Source organism: Pieris napi, chromosome 20, assembly GCF_905475465.1.
Source record: "Pieris napi chromosome 20, ilPieNapi1.2, whole genome shotgun sequence".
Lineage (NCBI taxonomy): Eukaryota > Metazoa > Arthropoda > Insecta > Lepidoptera > Pieridae > Pieris > Pieris napi.
In genome coordinates, this window is record NC_062253.1 from 8897654 (window position 1) to 8913953 (window position 16300).

The 16300-nt window shown below is 33.8% G+C and overlaps 1 protein-coding gene across 1 annotated transcript in view; it reads right to left on the reverse strand.

Annotated features, from left to right (window-relative positions):
* Nucleotides 1–3874: 3874 nt before the first annotated feature.
* Nucleotides 3875–16300, reverse strand: part of LOC125059823 (protein scarlet-like) — a 69263-nt gene continuing 56837 nt past the window's right edge. Inside the window, exons 7-12 of the mRNA XM_047664458.1 lie at nucleotides 14963–15173; nucleotides 14266–14294; nucleotides 13943–14048; nucleotides 11601–11831; nucleotides 8129–8264; nucleotides 3875–4389 (exon numbers count right to left, since the gene is read on the reverse strand). Of these exons, the coding sequence (XP_047520414.1) occupies nucleotides 4001–4389; nucleotides 8129–8264; nucleotides 11601–11831; nucleotides 13943–14048; nucleotides 14266–14294; nucleotides 14963–15173 (1102 nt within the window). The 3' untranslated portion in view covers nucleotides 3875–4000. The remainder of the gene's footprint in view (nucleotides 4390–8128; nucleotides 8265–11600; nucleotides 11832–13942; nucleotides 14049–14265; nucleotides 14295–14962; nucleotides 15174–16300) is intronic.

Below are 16300 nucleotides of genomic sequence, written 5' to 3' on the forward strand. Positions count from 1 at the left end.
TTGTATAATTTTATGAATAAATATAAAATTTTAGCGAATATGTCGACATACAATTAGGACCTAAAATCAGTCTATTGCACTCTTTTAACTCAACCTTTCTGTCCAATTGTGTTTTGTTGTGATGAAAAATGACAGATGAGGGCTTTAGTTAGGACAGTACAATAGAGTTGATTTATATGTATTGAGTAATAAGTAAATTTTAAGACCATATCAAACAAACATAATATTGGCGTATTTATTTCGAATATATATTACCACTACAGAAATGTTAAACCTCCTTTGATGATGGGTTAAAGATGATTTAAATTATTATTGGTATATATCGAGACTCGAATCGAACTTGAATTACCCTTAATTAGCTTTACAATATGAAGACGTGTAATCGGCCAATCGTTGATTACACATTGAAACAATTGACATACAGTAATGTCGGATACAATACAGATAAAATAATCATATTCTTTTAGTTTCAACATAGCTTAGTATTGTTATACAATCACGACGTATGTTTCTATTCCTTTTTCATTATTTGGTGGGAATGCACGATCACCGATGTTATTACAATATAATCATGACTATAACCATTAATGCATAGTCACTTTAACAAATAGATTTAAGTGCAATTTAGTAAATTATTCAATTACTGCGCATCGAAGCTTAACAAAAACTTAATGACATTTCAACATGTAGCAATGAAATGAGGTCGTTCAACTATGCTTAAAATGTTCTTATAAAATTGGTATTAGTACTTTGAACTATACTAGTATAATGCACAAGTTTAAATTACAAAATTCAAAATGACTTCAATAATAAGCCTATTATATTTAATAAGTAGATAGGTATGTAATTATACATGAGAGTTGTGAAATCCCAAGAAAAATGCGTGTCTCAACATTCTATTAACATAAGGAATGTAAAGTTAAAAGAAATTGTCTATTTATAAACATACTTCTAACATTATTAAAGGTTTTGGCGTTTTAAAATTAGAACAGCCTTGCGATTCTGTAACTCTGTAAAGGCCGATTTACATTATCTTAGTGTTTAGGAGAGTGCTTTAGTACAACTTGAAAGGCAAGTTCTTTAGCGTAGCGTTTACTAAAGCAAGTAGCGTTTACATGTTTCAACTAAAGTACTATCCTAAAGCACTCTCCTAAACACTAAGATAATGTAAATCGGCCTTAAGTTAAGTTAACTGTAAGTTAGTAAACTACAAGCTCCCGCCTTATCAGAATGCCAAATCGTAAAATTGCTGCTTTACGACTTATTTGAGCGCGACCGCCGCTGCGAAAACCGCTGTGTGAGTTCGAAAAGTGAGTTACAGAATCGCAAGGCAGAAATGATATTAACTATAAAAATGAGATTCGCCTCTCAGAATACCGTAAGGTCCTTGTTATACCAAGAATTAGTAGACGGGGGTACCCCTACTTCTTCTAATAACCATAGTAAATGCTATAAAATGATATGTCAGGTACATAGCAGCCAATCCTATACAATTCCTCCAAAAATGTTCTTCCGAGTAGCCGTATCTTCTTAGCACTTCGGTACCAGTCTTGATGCAGGGGATTCCTGGAGCGTTAACGCACTTGATTTCACTTATAGAGTCCCATTGCAGAATTGATACGCTCTCGGTGCCATAGTAGAAAGAAGAGATGTAGTGGACCCATGAGAGGTACTTGCTGACACTATTCAGGTTGAGGTAGATGCCAGAAAACATGATGCCGATCAGGTCAAATGGAACAGAGAAGAGTGCAGCGGTCTCTAGTTTATCGAAGGTTGCGGATAGGAAGGAGCCTGTAAAGATTGAAAGATCTTAAGAAGAGTTTTGCTTTTGTTTATTGTTTTGAGAATTTTGAGCTGTAAAGTGGGAGCTTTTAAATTCTAGACTGTGGAAGTGGTTAGATCTCTGTCCAAGATAAAGTACTATAACATAACATGGTACATATACTTTTTGCAATATATTTTACTATATTTTCTTGGTATTTCGTATACATCTTAATGTAAGCTAATCTAGCAATATACGGAAACTTATTCTACGTTACTAATTATATTAAAATGTAATCATCTTCAACTCTTGTAATAAAAGAATTTAATAATTGCAATGTCTATAATCCTGTAACTTTTCATTATTTAGTTTGTTTATCCTAAGATTTCTTAATAAGTTACAGTCATTAATTTAAGTATAATAATATACTTTTGCTACGTGCAATGGTCCTGAGAAATGGCATTCATATCTTCTAGAAATAATGACTTAAGTAAGTATTTCACAAGAAGTTGCGTGCAGTTTCCAAGTTAGACCTTTAGTTTCTTGTTATTTGCAGCTGTTATTATCTTCCTACTATCATTAAGAGGACCAAGATTTTTATTTACTTCCAATTAAATCGCACACGTTTGTTTTTGGAATTTTAACCTTCTACCTAAGCTGTTGAATGATTTATCTTTAAAAATTTCATAAAGATTAACATTTGTTTACAAATATAAGAAATATATTATTATTATTATAATATAGATATTATTATACCTTTTTCGCCTTAAAATAAAAACAATATTTTCTAACCTACAAGGTATTTGTATCTTAATGATAAATTTGAATATGACATTACCGCAAAGGCGGCAAGCGGTTTTTCAAATTACCCAGAATTTGTGTAAAACTAAAATTTGTTTGGTGTAGTATCTATACTCGGTTTTTTATAAACTATTATATATGTATGTCTGAGAATCGGACAACATCTATTTTTCATCCCTCTAAATGTTAAGGGTTACCCCTAAATAATTTTATTTTTATTTTTGGTTAATTTTTTTTATGATACAGCATTAAAAAATCCATCAACCCCTAATTTTCACCCCTCTACTTCTTTTTATTATAAATGATATACATGGCAAAACGACGTTTGCCGGATCAGCTAGTATTTTATATAATACACTCCCAAGCGCAGTGCACTATAATATAAATTGAAAACCTACTGTTATTTGTTTAACTATTAATTGTAAAGATATAAAAAGAAACTAAATTTCTTAACTGTTTTTATATCTATTATCAACGAAAAACGAAATAGTGGCGCATATCGATTGTGATTGGTCGAAACGGATGGTATCGCGTTTCCGTGATTGGTCTAGAAACTGTTGACCAATCGTATTCAATCGATACGCACCATCGTTTTTCGTTATTATCTATATTATATATATATATAAAGTTAATAAAGTAGTAAATTTAGTAAATTTGTTAGGGTATCTGAGCTGATGCTTATATCACGTAATATGACTTATTAAATTTTTTTGTCATTAAACACCTAATAATATTAAACAGGTATTTTATCTGCAAAATTGTTTTAAAGAGCCGACATCCCGACAATGACAAATGGCTAGGAATGTACGTTTATGTGTTATTGGAATTCTGTCCTCAAAATAGATATAGGAAACATGGAATGCTATAGCAAAGGGCTATAAAATAATATTTCTGGTATTTGGAAGGGCCGAGCTTCGACCGGTTTGTATAGTTTTGGGAATTGATTTCTTACTCTGGGATTTTGTTTTTGTTTGTTTTTAAAGTTTCGTGTCTTAGTGCTTAATCGTAGTTCAATATTAACTGAAAGTTATGTTTCTATTTAGTTGATAAGTTTATTGTATTTGTGTTCTTCTTATAACATTTTTTAAGTAAGTAGTGTCAAATATCTTAGCAGAAATTTAAATTAACTTTAGCTCACACGTCTATAATTTTAACTACGGTCATACTTAAAAAAACACTTTTACTAAACCTTATTTAAATTAGTATAAAATTATTCGTATATGTATTATTATATCGTAAAAGTGTCATTTTAAATCTACGCTACCACTCTGCGAATAAACTACTCCATGTGGGATAGAATCAAACAACGACACAAAAAAATATTTTATTAGTAAATAATATAACTGTATAAATACTAAATCTTTATTCTTAAATTTAATGCTGGCCTTTAATCGTACTAAGTGTTATATATATATAACACTATATATGTATAATAATCTAATATACAGGCGTGCCTCGGCTTCTCTTGACGACCATAAGAAATGCTATCGTGTGAGCAATACAGTACATAGCGGCCAAACACGTGCAATTCCTCCAGAAATGCGATTCGGAGTAGCCAAATCTACTCAACACATCCGGGCCCGTCTTGATGCAGGGAACGCCTTTCACACTAACACAGTTGATCGTTTCAATAGAATCCCATTGTATGATTGAAATCGACTCGACGCCGTAGTAAAATCCAGAGACGTACTTCAGCCAGGAGAAATAAGGCGAGGCGCTGGCTAGATTCATATAGAGACCCGAGAACATTGTGCCAATTAAATCGAACGGGACGCACACAAGCGCAGCTGTTTCCATTTTATTGAATACGGAGGATAGAAAGGAACCTGTGGATTATGAATGTGTTAGTTGCGTGCAACTACTGACGTGCGGAAATCGTGACATTGTATATTAGCAATTATAATGTAAACGTTTTTAACTCTAGCATGAAAGCGAACAATACATGGTAAACTGTTAACTTTCTAATTGGTACTCAGAGTCATTACTAGACTAAAGCTTCGTAAAATCCATGCAAAATGTTTACGGAGAACGGATAATCGCGTATGTTCCGCGTCCTGAATGGTACCCCCGAATGCTAGAAACAATTGCAAGCAGTTTTCTTGTTCTTCTGTGATTGCTTGGCTTAAGTGTTTCATGTAAAGATATTATATTTAAATTAGGGATGCATCGATACGCCTTTTTGCCGATACGATACCGATACCGATACTCTTATAGAAATATCGCCGATTCCGATACCGATACTGATACTAATCCTTATTGAATTCAAATTAAATTAAGGTAAAATATATCAAGTTTGATTAAAGTTTTAAATTTTTTTTTATTATAAAATATAAACAGTCACAAACTTTGAATAAGATTAAAGGTTTAGTAAATAAAATTAAGAATTAAGAGTAATAGTTAAATTAAAATAAAATAAATAACTGTTCATAATTAAAATTAACATTGATAAGATTTTTGTAATTCTGTATTTTATGTAATTTGGTATTGAAAAAACACTACGCGCGATAGCAGTTAAAAACCAACTAAAGTGTCTAGCGAAATGGAATACACGGAGACTAAGCGGGTGTGAGGGGCATAGATAGTCCGTGCCTCGTTTCCCACGCCCCGGATCAAACAAGATGCGCGTTTACACTACTTTTTTTAAAGCGCGAAATTTGAAAAGTATCGTTGTATCGGCAATCAAAATATCGCCGATACCGATATATTGGCAAACCCAAAGTTTCACCGATATATCGGTATCGGTATCGGTATCGGATGCATCCCTAATTTAAATAGTATGGTTAGTTTATTTTTGTCAAATCTGTGTTATCGTTTATGTTGCAAGTGCCAATTCATTTTGTCTTCAGTAATAAAATAGTTACTGACTGTGGCTCTTCGGGTATTTAGGTTAAATCCATTCCCACTTTCGAACCTATATCTATACACTGTACTCGAAATCCTAAAAATGCATTTAAATCATCTAGTTCTAGTCTCCTTGCAGCGTTAATTAGTTAATCAACGATTACATATTTTTATTCGATTATATAACGACTCTGATTACTCTATAACTTATTTGAATGGTAAAATGAGTGATAAATGTTTACTAACCCATTATTGCTGTGTAATCTTAAATCTATACAATTCTTATGATTAAATATATATATACTTACTTACAGAAGAGAATTCATAATTAACCATTGTTCTGTTTAATTATCATTAATAAACTTATAACGGAATAAAAACTAAGCCTTATGTAGCGGTAATAATTTGCAACGAGATAATTGTCCGATATCCGCTGGTCGTGTCCGCTCTATGGCCCACTTTGGGGCATTTTTTAAAATAAATAATACTATTCTACTGGGGCCATTGTGTCCAGAGACTTTTTCTATCTCTAAACTTCACGTCACACGTCTCGCGAAATACGCCCCGGCTACATCGGTAATATGTTTACAGTATTCATGGGTGAGCCGAGACGCAATTCCTCGCGAGACCCGTTCTTGGAGTTTTGTTTGCCGCCTTAATATATATAACAATTTTTCGCAGAACCGTTCCAGGCACAATCTGTGCTTTATTAACATGTTCTGTAGGCAGTTACGGTCTACAGTCATCTGCATTTGTTGCTCCAGGTCTTGCCTGGACGATGCGAACACTTTGGGGCATTGCAGCGATCAGGCTGTATAGACAATGTTTTATTACAAAATACTTTACACATTATCTTTCGTTGAATTTCTTCAAAACCTAATCAGTATTACCTAAATAGGTTAACAAAAATAACTTAATTCTTAATAATAAGTAATGCATCTCTTTTCAACGTAACTTAACACAATTTGACAGAAAATATGTAGTACTTAATCATATCACTTACAAATCCTATTTTGCTAATAAATACACATAACGTTACTTAATATATCCAACGACAATATAGACGATACTGTCACTGTCAAAGACTACGTAATAACAGTCAAAAGTGTAGCAACTAGAAGGTTATTTCTGCTGTGAATATTTTCGATATCGATACTTCCAAAATGACACGACAAGTTCTCTAGAAATTTCTACTGTACTTGTTTTTACGCTCCTATGAAACCGCTTTTCGCTTGTTACACTTCTATTCCTCTCCCCATCACAACAGGCCCCTCGGGAGATGTTCTCATGACGATTTCGATTCAATTCATATTTACATCATGTGACGCTGAATAAACTGTTTTTCTCACTTTATCCCTGTTTCCTTTTCTCTATATTTTTCTCTTTTCTCTACTTCCTCTATTTTTATTCAAATGGTCCATCAGTTTCATAGGGTGTGAAGTATTTACCATGTAGAGTGTTCAGAGGAGTTATTCAATGCAAAATACAAAATACCATCCGTATCACCTCGACGTCCGTCGTTCCACAACTGAGCGTTTTCTAAGGCAGTTTTTGCCCCGCACCACCACTATGTGAAACCAGCCCACTGAAGTATTTCCGACCCAATTCGATTTAGGGTCCTTCAAGAAAAGAGCGTACCAATTCTTGAAAGGCCGGCAACGCACTTGCGAGCCTTCTGGCAGTGTAAGTGTCCATGGGCGGCGGTATGACTTAACATCAGGCGAGCCTCACGCCCGTTTGCCTTTAATACATTAAAAGAAAAAATGTCTTGTAGTAAAGTATTGTGTTTCTTTAATATAAATAAAACCTTAAATCCTGATCGATCTCTCTCATCGACTTAAAACTTTAAATGGTATCATGGCTTCAGCTAAACTCTTTGTTAATCATCTTTAATAATTTTAGGATCGTAACATAGACTCCATTTGCCTGAATAAGGTTTTTAAATGATTTCAGAGTGTCTAACAGTTTTCTAGTAATAAAGTTCTGTTATAATTTGTTTCTACATCTAGACAATTTACGATCACGTATAACAATTTTCATACAGGTTAGTTAAGTGATATTCCAGATTTAGGTTACACTACTGTCTTCTGATGAACGGGTTTTAGGTATCATCTAATTACAGACCATAAAGAAGAAATTTGATTCTATGTGACAAAATGGTCGTGAGTTCTCGTATTTTTATACAAAAACACGAAAATACATTTTTAAATCATTTGATTTTTAAACATTTAACTGTTATATAGGTTCGTCAAAGCTGTAAAGTGAAATACATATAAGTTAGTAAATAACATATTTGGACTAATATCCGAAACTGCGTTTCTTCCTTTTGTAATTAACCGTTTGACATATTTTACTACGTAGATGGTCGGGTCAAGTCGTCCTATGTGTAAATTAATCGTTAGAACCTACCAATTAGACTAAGGGTTTATCCATCTGTTTCACAATGTATGGATAAAGTACCAAATAGCTATGCGACACATAAATTATTTGGAAGATAAATTGTGCTATTTGACATTCACCGGACTCAGAACTTATGATGGACTTTATGTGACGAATAGCGCTGACAGTCGTGAAACGCAACAATAGTGTTTATTGGTAGGACCATAAGTAATAAATAGCTAATTTGGAACTTATGTAGACCTTATTCGTACATTGTGAAATAGACCCTAAGGAAAACTTATATTAAGTGCTTTGTGTACGAAGAAATAAATAAAGGTGTGTTACCATAAGCGTTTGCGTAGTTCGCGCAGAGGATGCAAACAAAACAGAAGCCAACCCAGTTCGCTATACCACCTTGAAGGCCAGCGACGAGAAATACCAACGTCACGAAGCATATTGGTTCTATGACTGCGCGTGGTATCTGAAAGAAATCGTTTGTGAATAACCAATACGAGTTAAGGCAGATAAAGATGACGAACTAACGTATCCAAACAAAACCCCTAAAATCCTTTAAAAATATAAAAAATATTTTAAAATCATGGGCCTCATTGTTTCACAATTATTTTTACATCTCATATATTCTTGTAATACATTGTAATTTGTAATGTATTGTAATCAGACCTATAAACAAAGTTATCGAAGTATGCAACTGGTGTGTAGATTTTATAAGATGGTTAGTCGATGGCCTAATGCTATATTAGACCAAGGAATGTTAGAAGACAATTAAAAGTTAATTAGGTATTATAATAACCAATAATTATTCACATTACATGACGTTTTGAGTGGTTGAGTTCTGATACCCCTTCAATTATTTTGTCATACGCGCAATGACGTGAGCACTTAAAAATAATTATTGTACAATCCATATCAAACATCCTTATCTTACCAAAGGTGGATCACCTATTTTGCTTATACAATTAGAAACGATAAAAAACTGTTGCCATCCAAACCCATGTAGCGCCACTATATTATTATTATAAAAGATTATTCAACCTTCCATAGGGCACACATTTTAACCACTGTTAATATTTTGTAATGAGCAGTATTGGCCTAGTGGATTCAGCATGTGACTATCATCCCTGAGGTCGTAGGTTCGATCCCCGGCTGTGCACCAATGGACTTTCTATGTGCGCATTTAACATTCGCTCGAACGGTGAAGGAAAACATCGTGAGGAAACCGACATGTCTTTGACCCAAAAAGTCGACGGCGTGTGTCAGGTACTGGAGGCTGATCACCTACTAGCCTATTAGATTGAAAAATGATCATGAAACAGATTCAGAAATCTCAGGCCCAGACCTAAAGAGGTTGTACCGCCACTGATTTATTTTAATATTTTGTATACTTAATTTGGTTACTTCCTATATCATCCAAAAACTGCCTAACAAGCTAGGAACATATTATTACCACCAATTTCTTATAAGAATTGTTCCTATCCACATATTAAGGCACCTAAATTCTAAAATCTCGTATGAGTTGATTTTTAACACTCCTGAAGGAGGTTTTTTATGATCGTTTAAAAATGTTAGCATGGAAAAAGATTACCATTATAAAATAAGTTCCGTATTTTTTGTAATCATTTCACAATATTATACAACATTCTCTGTTTCGATTAAGTTAATTTATTCACCAACCTACGTATAAAATTACTATACCCACTGACTATAACAGCTGTGGTTGGCTACTATTTATAGACTACAAAATTTTCTAAACGCAATTAAGTATCATTTACAAGTTATATTTATGACGTAGAAGTACACATTTTGTTTTACTGAAGCTATGAACTACAGAACTGAAGCTAGCTTGAACGTCATCTGATTTCTATGTAATAATAATAATAGGACTACTACATGACATCTCAAATAAAATTAATTGCAGCCTTGCGATTCTGTAACTCACTTTTCGAACTCACACAGCGGTTTTCGCATCAGCGGTCGCTCTCAAATCGGTCGTGAAGCATTCATTTTATGATTTGGCATTCTGATAAACAATAAACTACAAGCTCCCACCTTTTCAGAGCGACCGCCGATGCGAAAACCGATGTGTGAATTCGAAAAGTGAGTTACAGAATCGCAGGGCAGGTCACTTCTCACACTCATACAACGACCACTATTTAAGCGTTGACTTGTTTAACCTATCGCGGAATATGCTTAAAAGGAGTATTATGAATATCCAAAGCGCTAAATCATGAGCACACCCCACATACACACTCTCACGTAGATACCCTCGCTTTCACACTATCACACAGCACAGCCGAATTAGGTATTACGTATTATTCATTTTTTTCCTTTCGTAAATGATTCCACCACCACTCTGTAGCCTTCCATATCCATATATAATTAACTATGTTTTTAATTATCTACCATCTTTATCGTTTGCATACGTAAATCAAGAACATCTCCTACATAATGCGTATCTCAATCAAATTATAAATATTCAACGATAAATGAATGAACATGATACTTAACTAACGTAACCCAAGGTATTCAAATGAACTTAACAAGTCTACATATTTAATTAAGCATAAAACTTATTGGTCCAGTGTTTGTCACAAGATATTATTAATACAATATTGCATTTATGACTGAATTAACTATTTCATTCATTAGGCTAGTGATTGCGTCAGACCTGTTACACTGTTAAACTAATATGAAGATAAACAAAACATAATTCGGATAGTCTTTAGATGTCTATATCTTTGCGGTCTGCAAATTGTCCTACAGAGTGGTTTCTGTAACGAAAGGGGAAATGATTCCGTTGGATTGTGATCCACATCTTTAATCTGACACCCGTTTCCACACCTTTAATACGTTATATTTTACTTCCGTTGGTCCATCCTCAATCAAATGCACGGATTCACATTCTCAAGCTCACTGTCACTTCCGGCGGATAGTTTGACGTTTCCGGTGGATAGCTTTGTGGAAAATGTCTCGAGAATGATGTCCCGCTACGCACCGTTATTTACTATTAGCTGGTACCCGCGACGTCGTCTGCGCAGGATTAAAATAATATTTTTCCGTGAAAGACATATTTTATCTACTTTAAATACCAGAAACGAGAGAATTATCTATTTTCATTTGGGAATCAATTTATTACCAAATGTGCATTTGAAACATATTATCAATTTTAAGTATAGTAGTGGTTCACTATTTTGGATTACACAGACCTAAGAAATATACTGTGGCGGCCTTTTTTGTAGAACTATTTAAGATAATCATTAAAATCAAACATTACATATGTGTAACTAGCGGTTTTGGCAGCGCACGCCAGAATAGGTCGCAGATGGTAAATTTTTTCCTACTTACTTGATATTTTGGACAATTTACACAATATCTTTATAAACTGTAGCCTATGTGTTATTCTGATGTATATGCTATATTGTAAAGTTTCATTAAAATACCTTCAGTAGTTTTTACGTAATAGTGTAACAAATCCATACCTACAAATTGGATTGAATTTATCAGCCTTTATGGATCAATTACTTGCTATGTGCAAGTATCCGTGTATCCGGTGGTCACTGAGTAAAATTCTTTTAAATATTTATTTCATATATTATCCACCTTTCTGCGTAAATAAATCACTGGCAAAAATGGCAGAATACACTATGTAGACTTGAAGAGTCAAATAAATATTCTTTTACTATTTATTATTGTCTTAGTATAGTAGTAATAGTATAGTAGTAAAAAAAGTAGTAGTAAATGTTCTATATGTAATAATAAAATCAATGAATCTAGTACAATGCCCTTATCAGGTACTTACCCAAAATATCATCTTCGACAAATAATACGGTAGTGGGGAATACAGTCCACTCGCTGTTTCCCGCAATAGTATAGGAACCTCTTGCGGAAAGGTGATGAAGACTGCATATATGAAGAGAAATATTGTCTCTGTTATGGTGAGGTAGAGGAGACCCTCGGCGTTCTGGATGTCTCTCTGATCCAACTCCTCGAAGTGGCCCATGTATGGAATTGATATTATGAGTCCAACAAACTGTATAAAAATAAAGTTAAAGCCTTTTATTATTAAAATAAAGTTTATTTTATTATACAGTTTTGGAAGCTACTATTGCGGCAAAAAATATCAAATTTACAGTATGTATATCGTTATAGTAAAATCGTGTAAAAGACGCTTACAAAATCTGGGATATCGATTTATTCAAATCCGTCAGTGCTGGATTCGATACGAAAAGCAGATACTTTACCTTTCCTTACTTTTTTTTACTTTTTCTTTTAAGATAATAGATTTTGTCCGCACAGTAACTCCACACAAACTTTGATGCCCTATTTCGACGTCTTTTTTCACGATAAAACGTTATTTGTCCCAAGGTCCATACATAATTTGCAAAATTTTACTAAAATCGGTTCTGTGGTTTATGTTAACATCCATCATAAACAAAAAAAAACTTTCATATATACAATATTAATATAGAGTGCCAGAACTGGTGCTTTCCCCGCTCAACGAATAAGTATATCAATACAGCGAGGAAATGCTGCCAGCATTAAAGGTACACTGCCACGGGATCACACTTTTTAAATTTATAAGTTTATCTGCCATATAAACATAAGTTATAAGATTTTCTTACTTATAATCTGTGTAGCGGATTTATCGAAACTTGATTGCCAATAGATCATATTTTATTAATAACGTTGACATATTTCCTGTGGAAAAAAATGTGACAAACAACCTCCTCGGTCGGCTTAAGTATGGTTCTATATCCGGCGGAAATACTAATTGTTTCCGGTTAAAACGGACAGTTACACTTGACTTTAATGATACAATTATTGAAACCATGGCATACATGTTGGTAAAACTATAGACTATAAGATGCCCTATGCAAGCATGTTTAACTGAAGATGGTCCTAAATCCAAATCTCGGATTGGAAAAATATACATATTGCTATTGTAGGAATAATTTCAGTCAACCCTAAGTAGGAAGTTAGCATTGAACACCTCCATGCCTCGGATACGGGGAAAAGCTAACGAGTGACTGATCTCACCATACATCTGTCTATAATATCTATGGAATACAAACAGGCCAACCTCTTTATTTGTAAATTGAAGAACATTTTTATGCGTTAAATCTTCACTTATATAGCCGCGTTATAGGCTTAGCAAACAATTTTAACTGTAAAACATATTTATACACCCATATTTTTGAATTAATATAAGAAAAGATAAATCTTAATATTTCTACAAATTATAAGTAATCTTGAATATTAATGAAGTATACTTTGTAATAACTTAACCGTCGTTATAAATAGCACCGGTCATTATGTCCGGACAAGACTGTGTCTAATAATTGTCCAATATTATAACCAGGCCCTTTTAATGATAATTACAATAATGATGCAATATTCATACGTGCTTCAGTCCCGTAATAGAAACATTTTTGCGGCGGTTTAATTATTATGTATACGTATATCAGTCAAGTGTTTTTTTTTATGTTACAGGAGGCAGACGGGCTGGAGGCTCACCTGATGCTAAGTGATATCGACGCCCATGGACACTCGCACTGCCAGAAGGCTCGCAAGCTGCCGGCCTTTTAAGAAATGGTACGCTTTTTTCTTGAAGGACCCTAAGTCGAATTGGTTCGGAAATACTTCAGTGGGCTGCTGGTTCCACATAGTGGTGGTACGCGGCAAAAATTGCCTATAAAGCGCTCAGTTGTGGAACGTCGGACGTCAAGGTGATACGGATGGTATTTTGTATTCGGCCTTGACGTCCGATGATGAAACTCAGCTGCAGGTATTATTATAGTCCGAACAACACAGTGAACAGCAGTGTTCCAGTTATTAAGCCCCCTGGGAGCCTAAATAAGATTTTGCTGTATCAAACAGTAAATGATATTATTGTTTAAAATTTTGAATGGGTATTTACAGATTCTGTTTATATATTTCTCTGAGTGATGACGGATGCAAACTTAACCCTTATCATACTTCTATAGGCTTTTTTACCTGAAGTCTTCATAAGGGAGATACATTTTATGATTCGGACATTGATCCTTCTTCAATACAATTTTTTTCCTTCTTCAACGTATTTTGTCCAAGGTATAGGTACTGTGCGTTTAATAATATGCATATTAAATTGGAGTATTAACTTACCATTAGAAGACAAAATTCAGCTATCCATATAGATTTGTTGTGCTTTACAGATAATATATTTCTCCATAACAACCAATAGAATTGGACGAAATAGTTCACTTTGACTCTGCAATAGACAAAAATATCAGTTTTCTCCCTTAAAACTATAATCTATACTACTATTAAATAAGGAAAGATTTTTGTTAATGTACACAGTTGCCTAAAGTAGGTTATATTTCCTAAATGTTCCATCATTAAAATAAACATAATATTTCTCCGATTAAACCAGCTACAATCATATAATTAAAATTAATACGAATTATATAATTAAAAAATCTACTTACAAAGTCAAGTATCTCTCGAAGTATAAATTCTGAAAAAAAAAACAAATTACAACTTAAAATTTGACGTCTGGGAATAAGTAGATTATTATTATTATTTGTTTATGACTTCAACGTATTCTAAGCAGTTAGCCTCACATCATGAGGTTGTCGTTACGTATTAAAATTAGTTTAAAAATAAACCGTTACAAATATCAAGTGCCTAATTGTTATTAAGAGAATATTCTCAACCGTGGTAATTTCCAATCCTGTTCATCAGCGTATTTTTCTCTTTGTGGATAAGCTTATAATTAGGATTGTAAGTAAAAACAACGTAACCAAAAGGGTCACTACTTAAAATTTATCCCAGTAGATAAGTTGAATGATATCAAACATATGAGAGATCCCTTATTCATAAAAACTATGGCATCGCGTTGACTAGACACTGTCCCTTTTCATCACAGCGTACAATCAACTTGATAGAATGAGACGAATAACAATTTAATTAAACTGATTTAGGTTTTATCAAAATGTGGACTGTTTACGCTGTTTTTTTGGTCTTAGCGTTATGTTATGTAGCCTATAGCTTTCTTGAGTTATAATGTTACCCCTAAATCATAATAGTCTTGTCTTATTCCACTATTTGCGTTCGTCTCTTTTAAACGTAGCCTAAAAGGAATTTGACAGAAAGAGACAAAAGATATCAAATGTACTCACGTACCTTCTCATCTACAGTGCCATTAAAATATTCTAACTCGTCCTTGACATCTCCCACGCGGTTCTCAATAGCAAGTGCTATATCAGAACGCTGGTACTCGTTGCAAATGCGCCGGATTCTCTCCTGACTCTCCAGTTCTTTGTCTGTTTGTACCCCTAAGAGAGATACGTAATACTCCGCCGCATTGAAGCCTACTGGGCATTTGAAGTTGAGTCTGCAACAATTTAAAAATACTATTTAAACCCATTTTGGGGCATCATAGCCTAGCGGTCTTATTAAGTGGCAGCTAGGTGAGGGGTACCGGGTTCGATTCCCGGTTCGAGGGCAAGTTTTAATTTAATTTAAATTTGTTCTCGGCCTTTGGGAGGGTTGTGCGGTACCGGGCGAGTGCTTAAACCGTACATGGAGGACACGGTCGAATTTCTAAAGACAAGCACGAATTATAAAAAATCCTATACTTGACGCTGGCTAATGCACAAATCGTGCCAGAGCCATAAAAAAAAATCATTTTGAGATTTAATAAAAATTCCTTCATCAACTGTTTTAGTTTGCTAAAATTGTTCCTAAGCATATCTGGCCATCGCCAACCATTTACATTAGGAAAAAACATATAAAGCTAAATAGAATACTGCACACTTATTAAATCTTCTAATACTAACAAATGCTTAAATCCAATCAATATCTTTACAAAAAGGGAGTTTAACTGTCTTTGTTTTTTTTTTATGTTATTATTTTTAATTACTTGATAAGTCATGTGGAACATGGTGTAATGGCTGCCGCTCCTTACAAACGTTGTATAAAAAAAAATGGCGATTACAAAGAGTGGCGGAGAGTTTATTGCCAGTTCTTCTCTCCCGTTCTACGCCCTTTATTTAGAACTGGCAGTAAATGTAAAATTAGAAGCATTAATATGTATTTATTTACTGACGAGTCATAAGTGTAAATTATGTTACCTATATGATTTATTAAATGATTTTTTACTTTTACTTTTAACGTATTATTCATTATTCCTAGAAGCAACCTAACCTTATAGGTAAAGTTATAAATAACCTAAAGGAATGCAAGATAAAACGTCCGTGCCTAGTTACTCGTTAGCGAAAATAAAAGCGTATCGTAGACCTGCCTATTCTATTTATCTTCACCGTCAATTATATCAGTTCTGACTCCCTAATCAACACTGAATTAAACCGTTATTTCTTGTTAATGAAACCTTGACGTACGTACGTACCATCTACGGCCAAGGCGTTGTAACGCGTACTTTAATAATAATAATCATTATTTAAAGTATCTTACAAAAATAAATCTATGGCGCTACAACCTTTTAAGGTCAGGGCCTCAGAT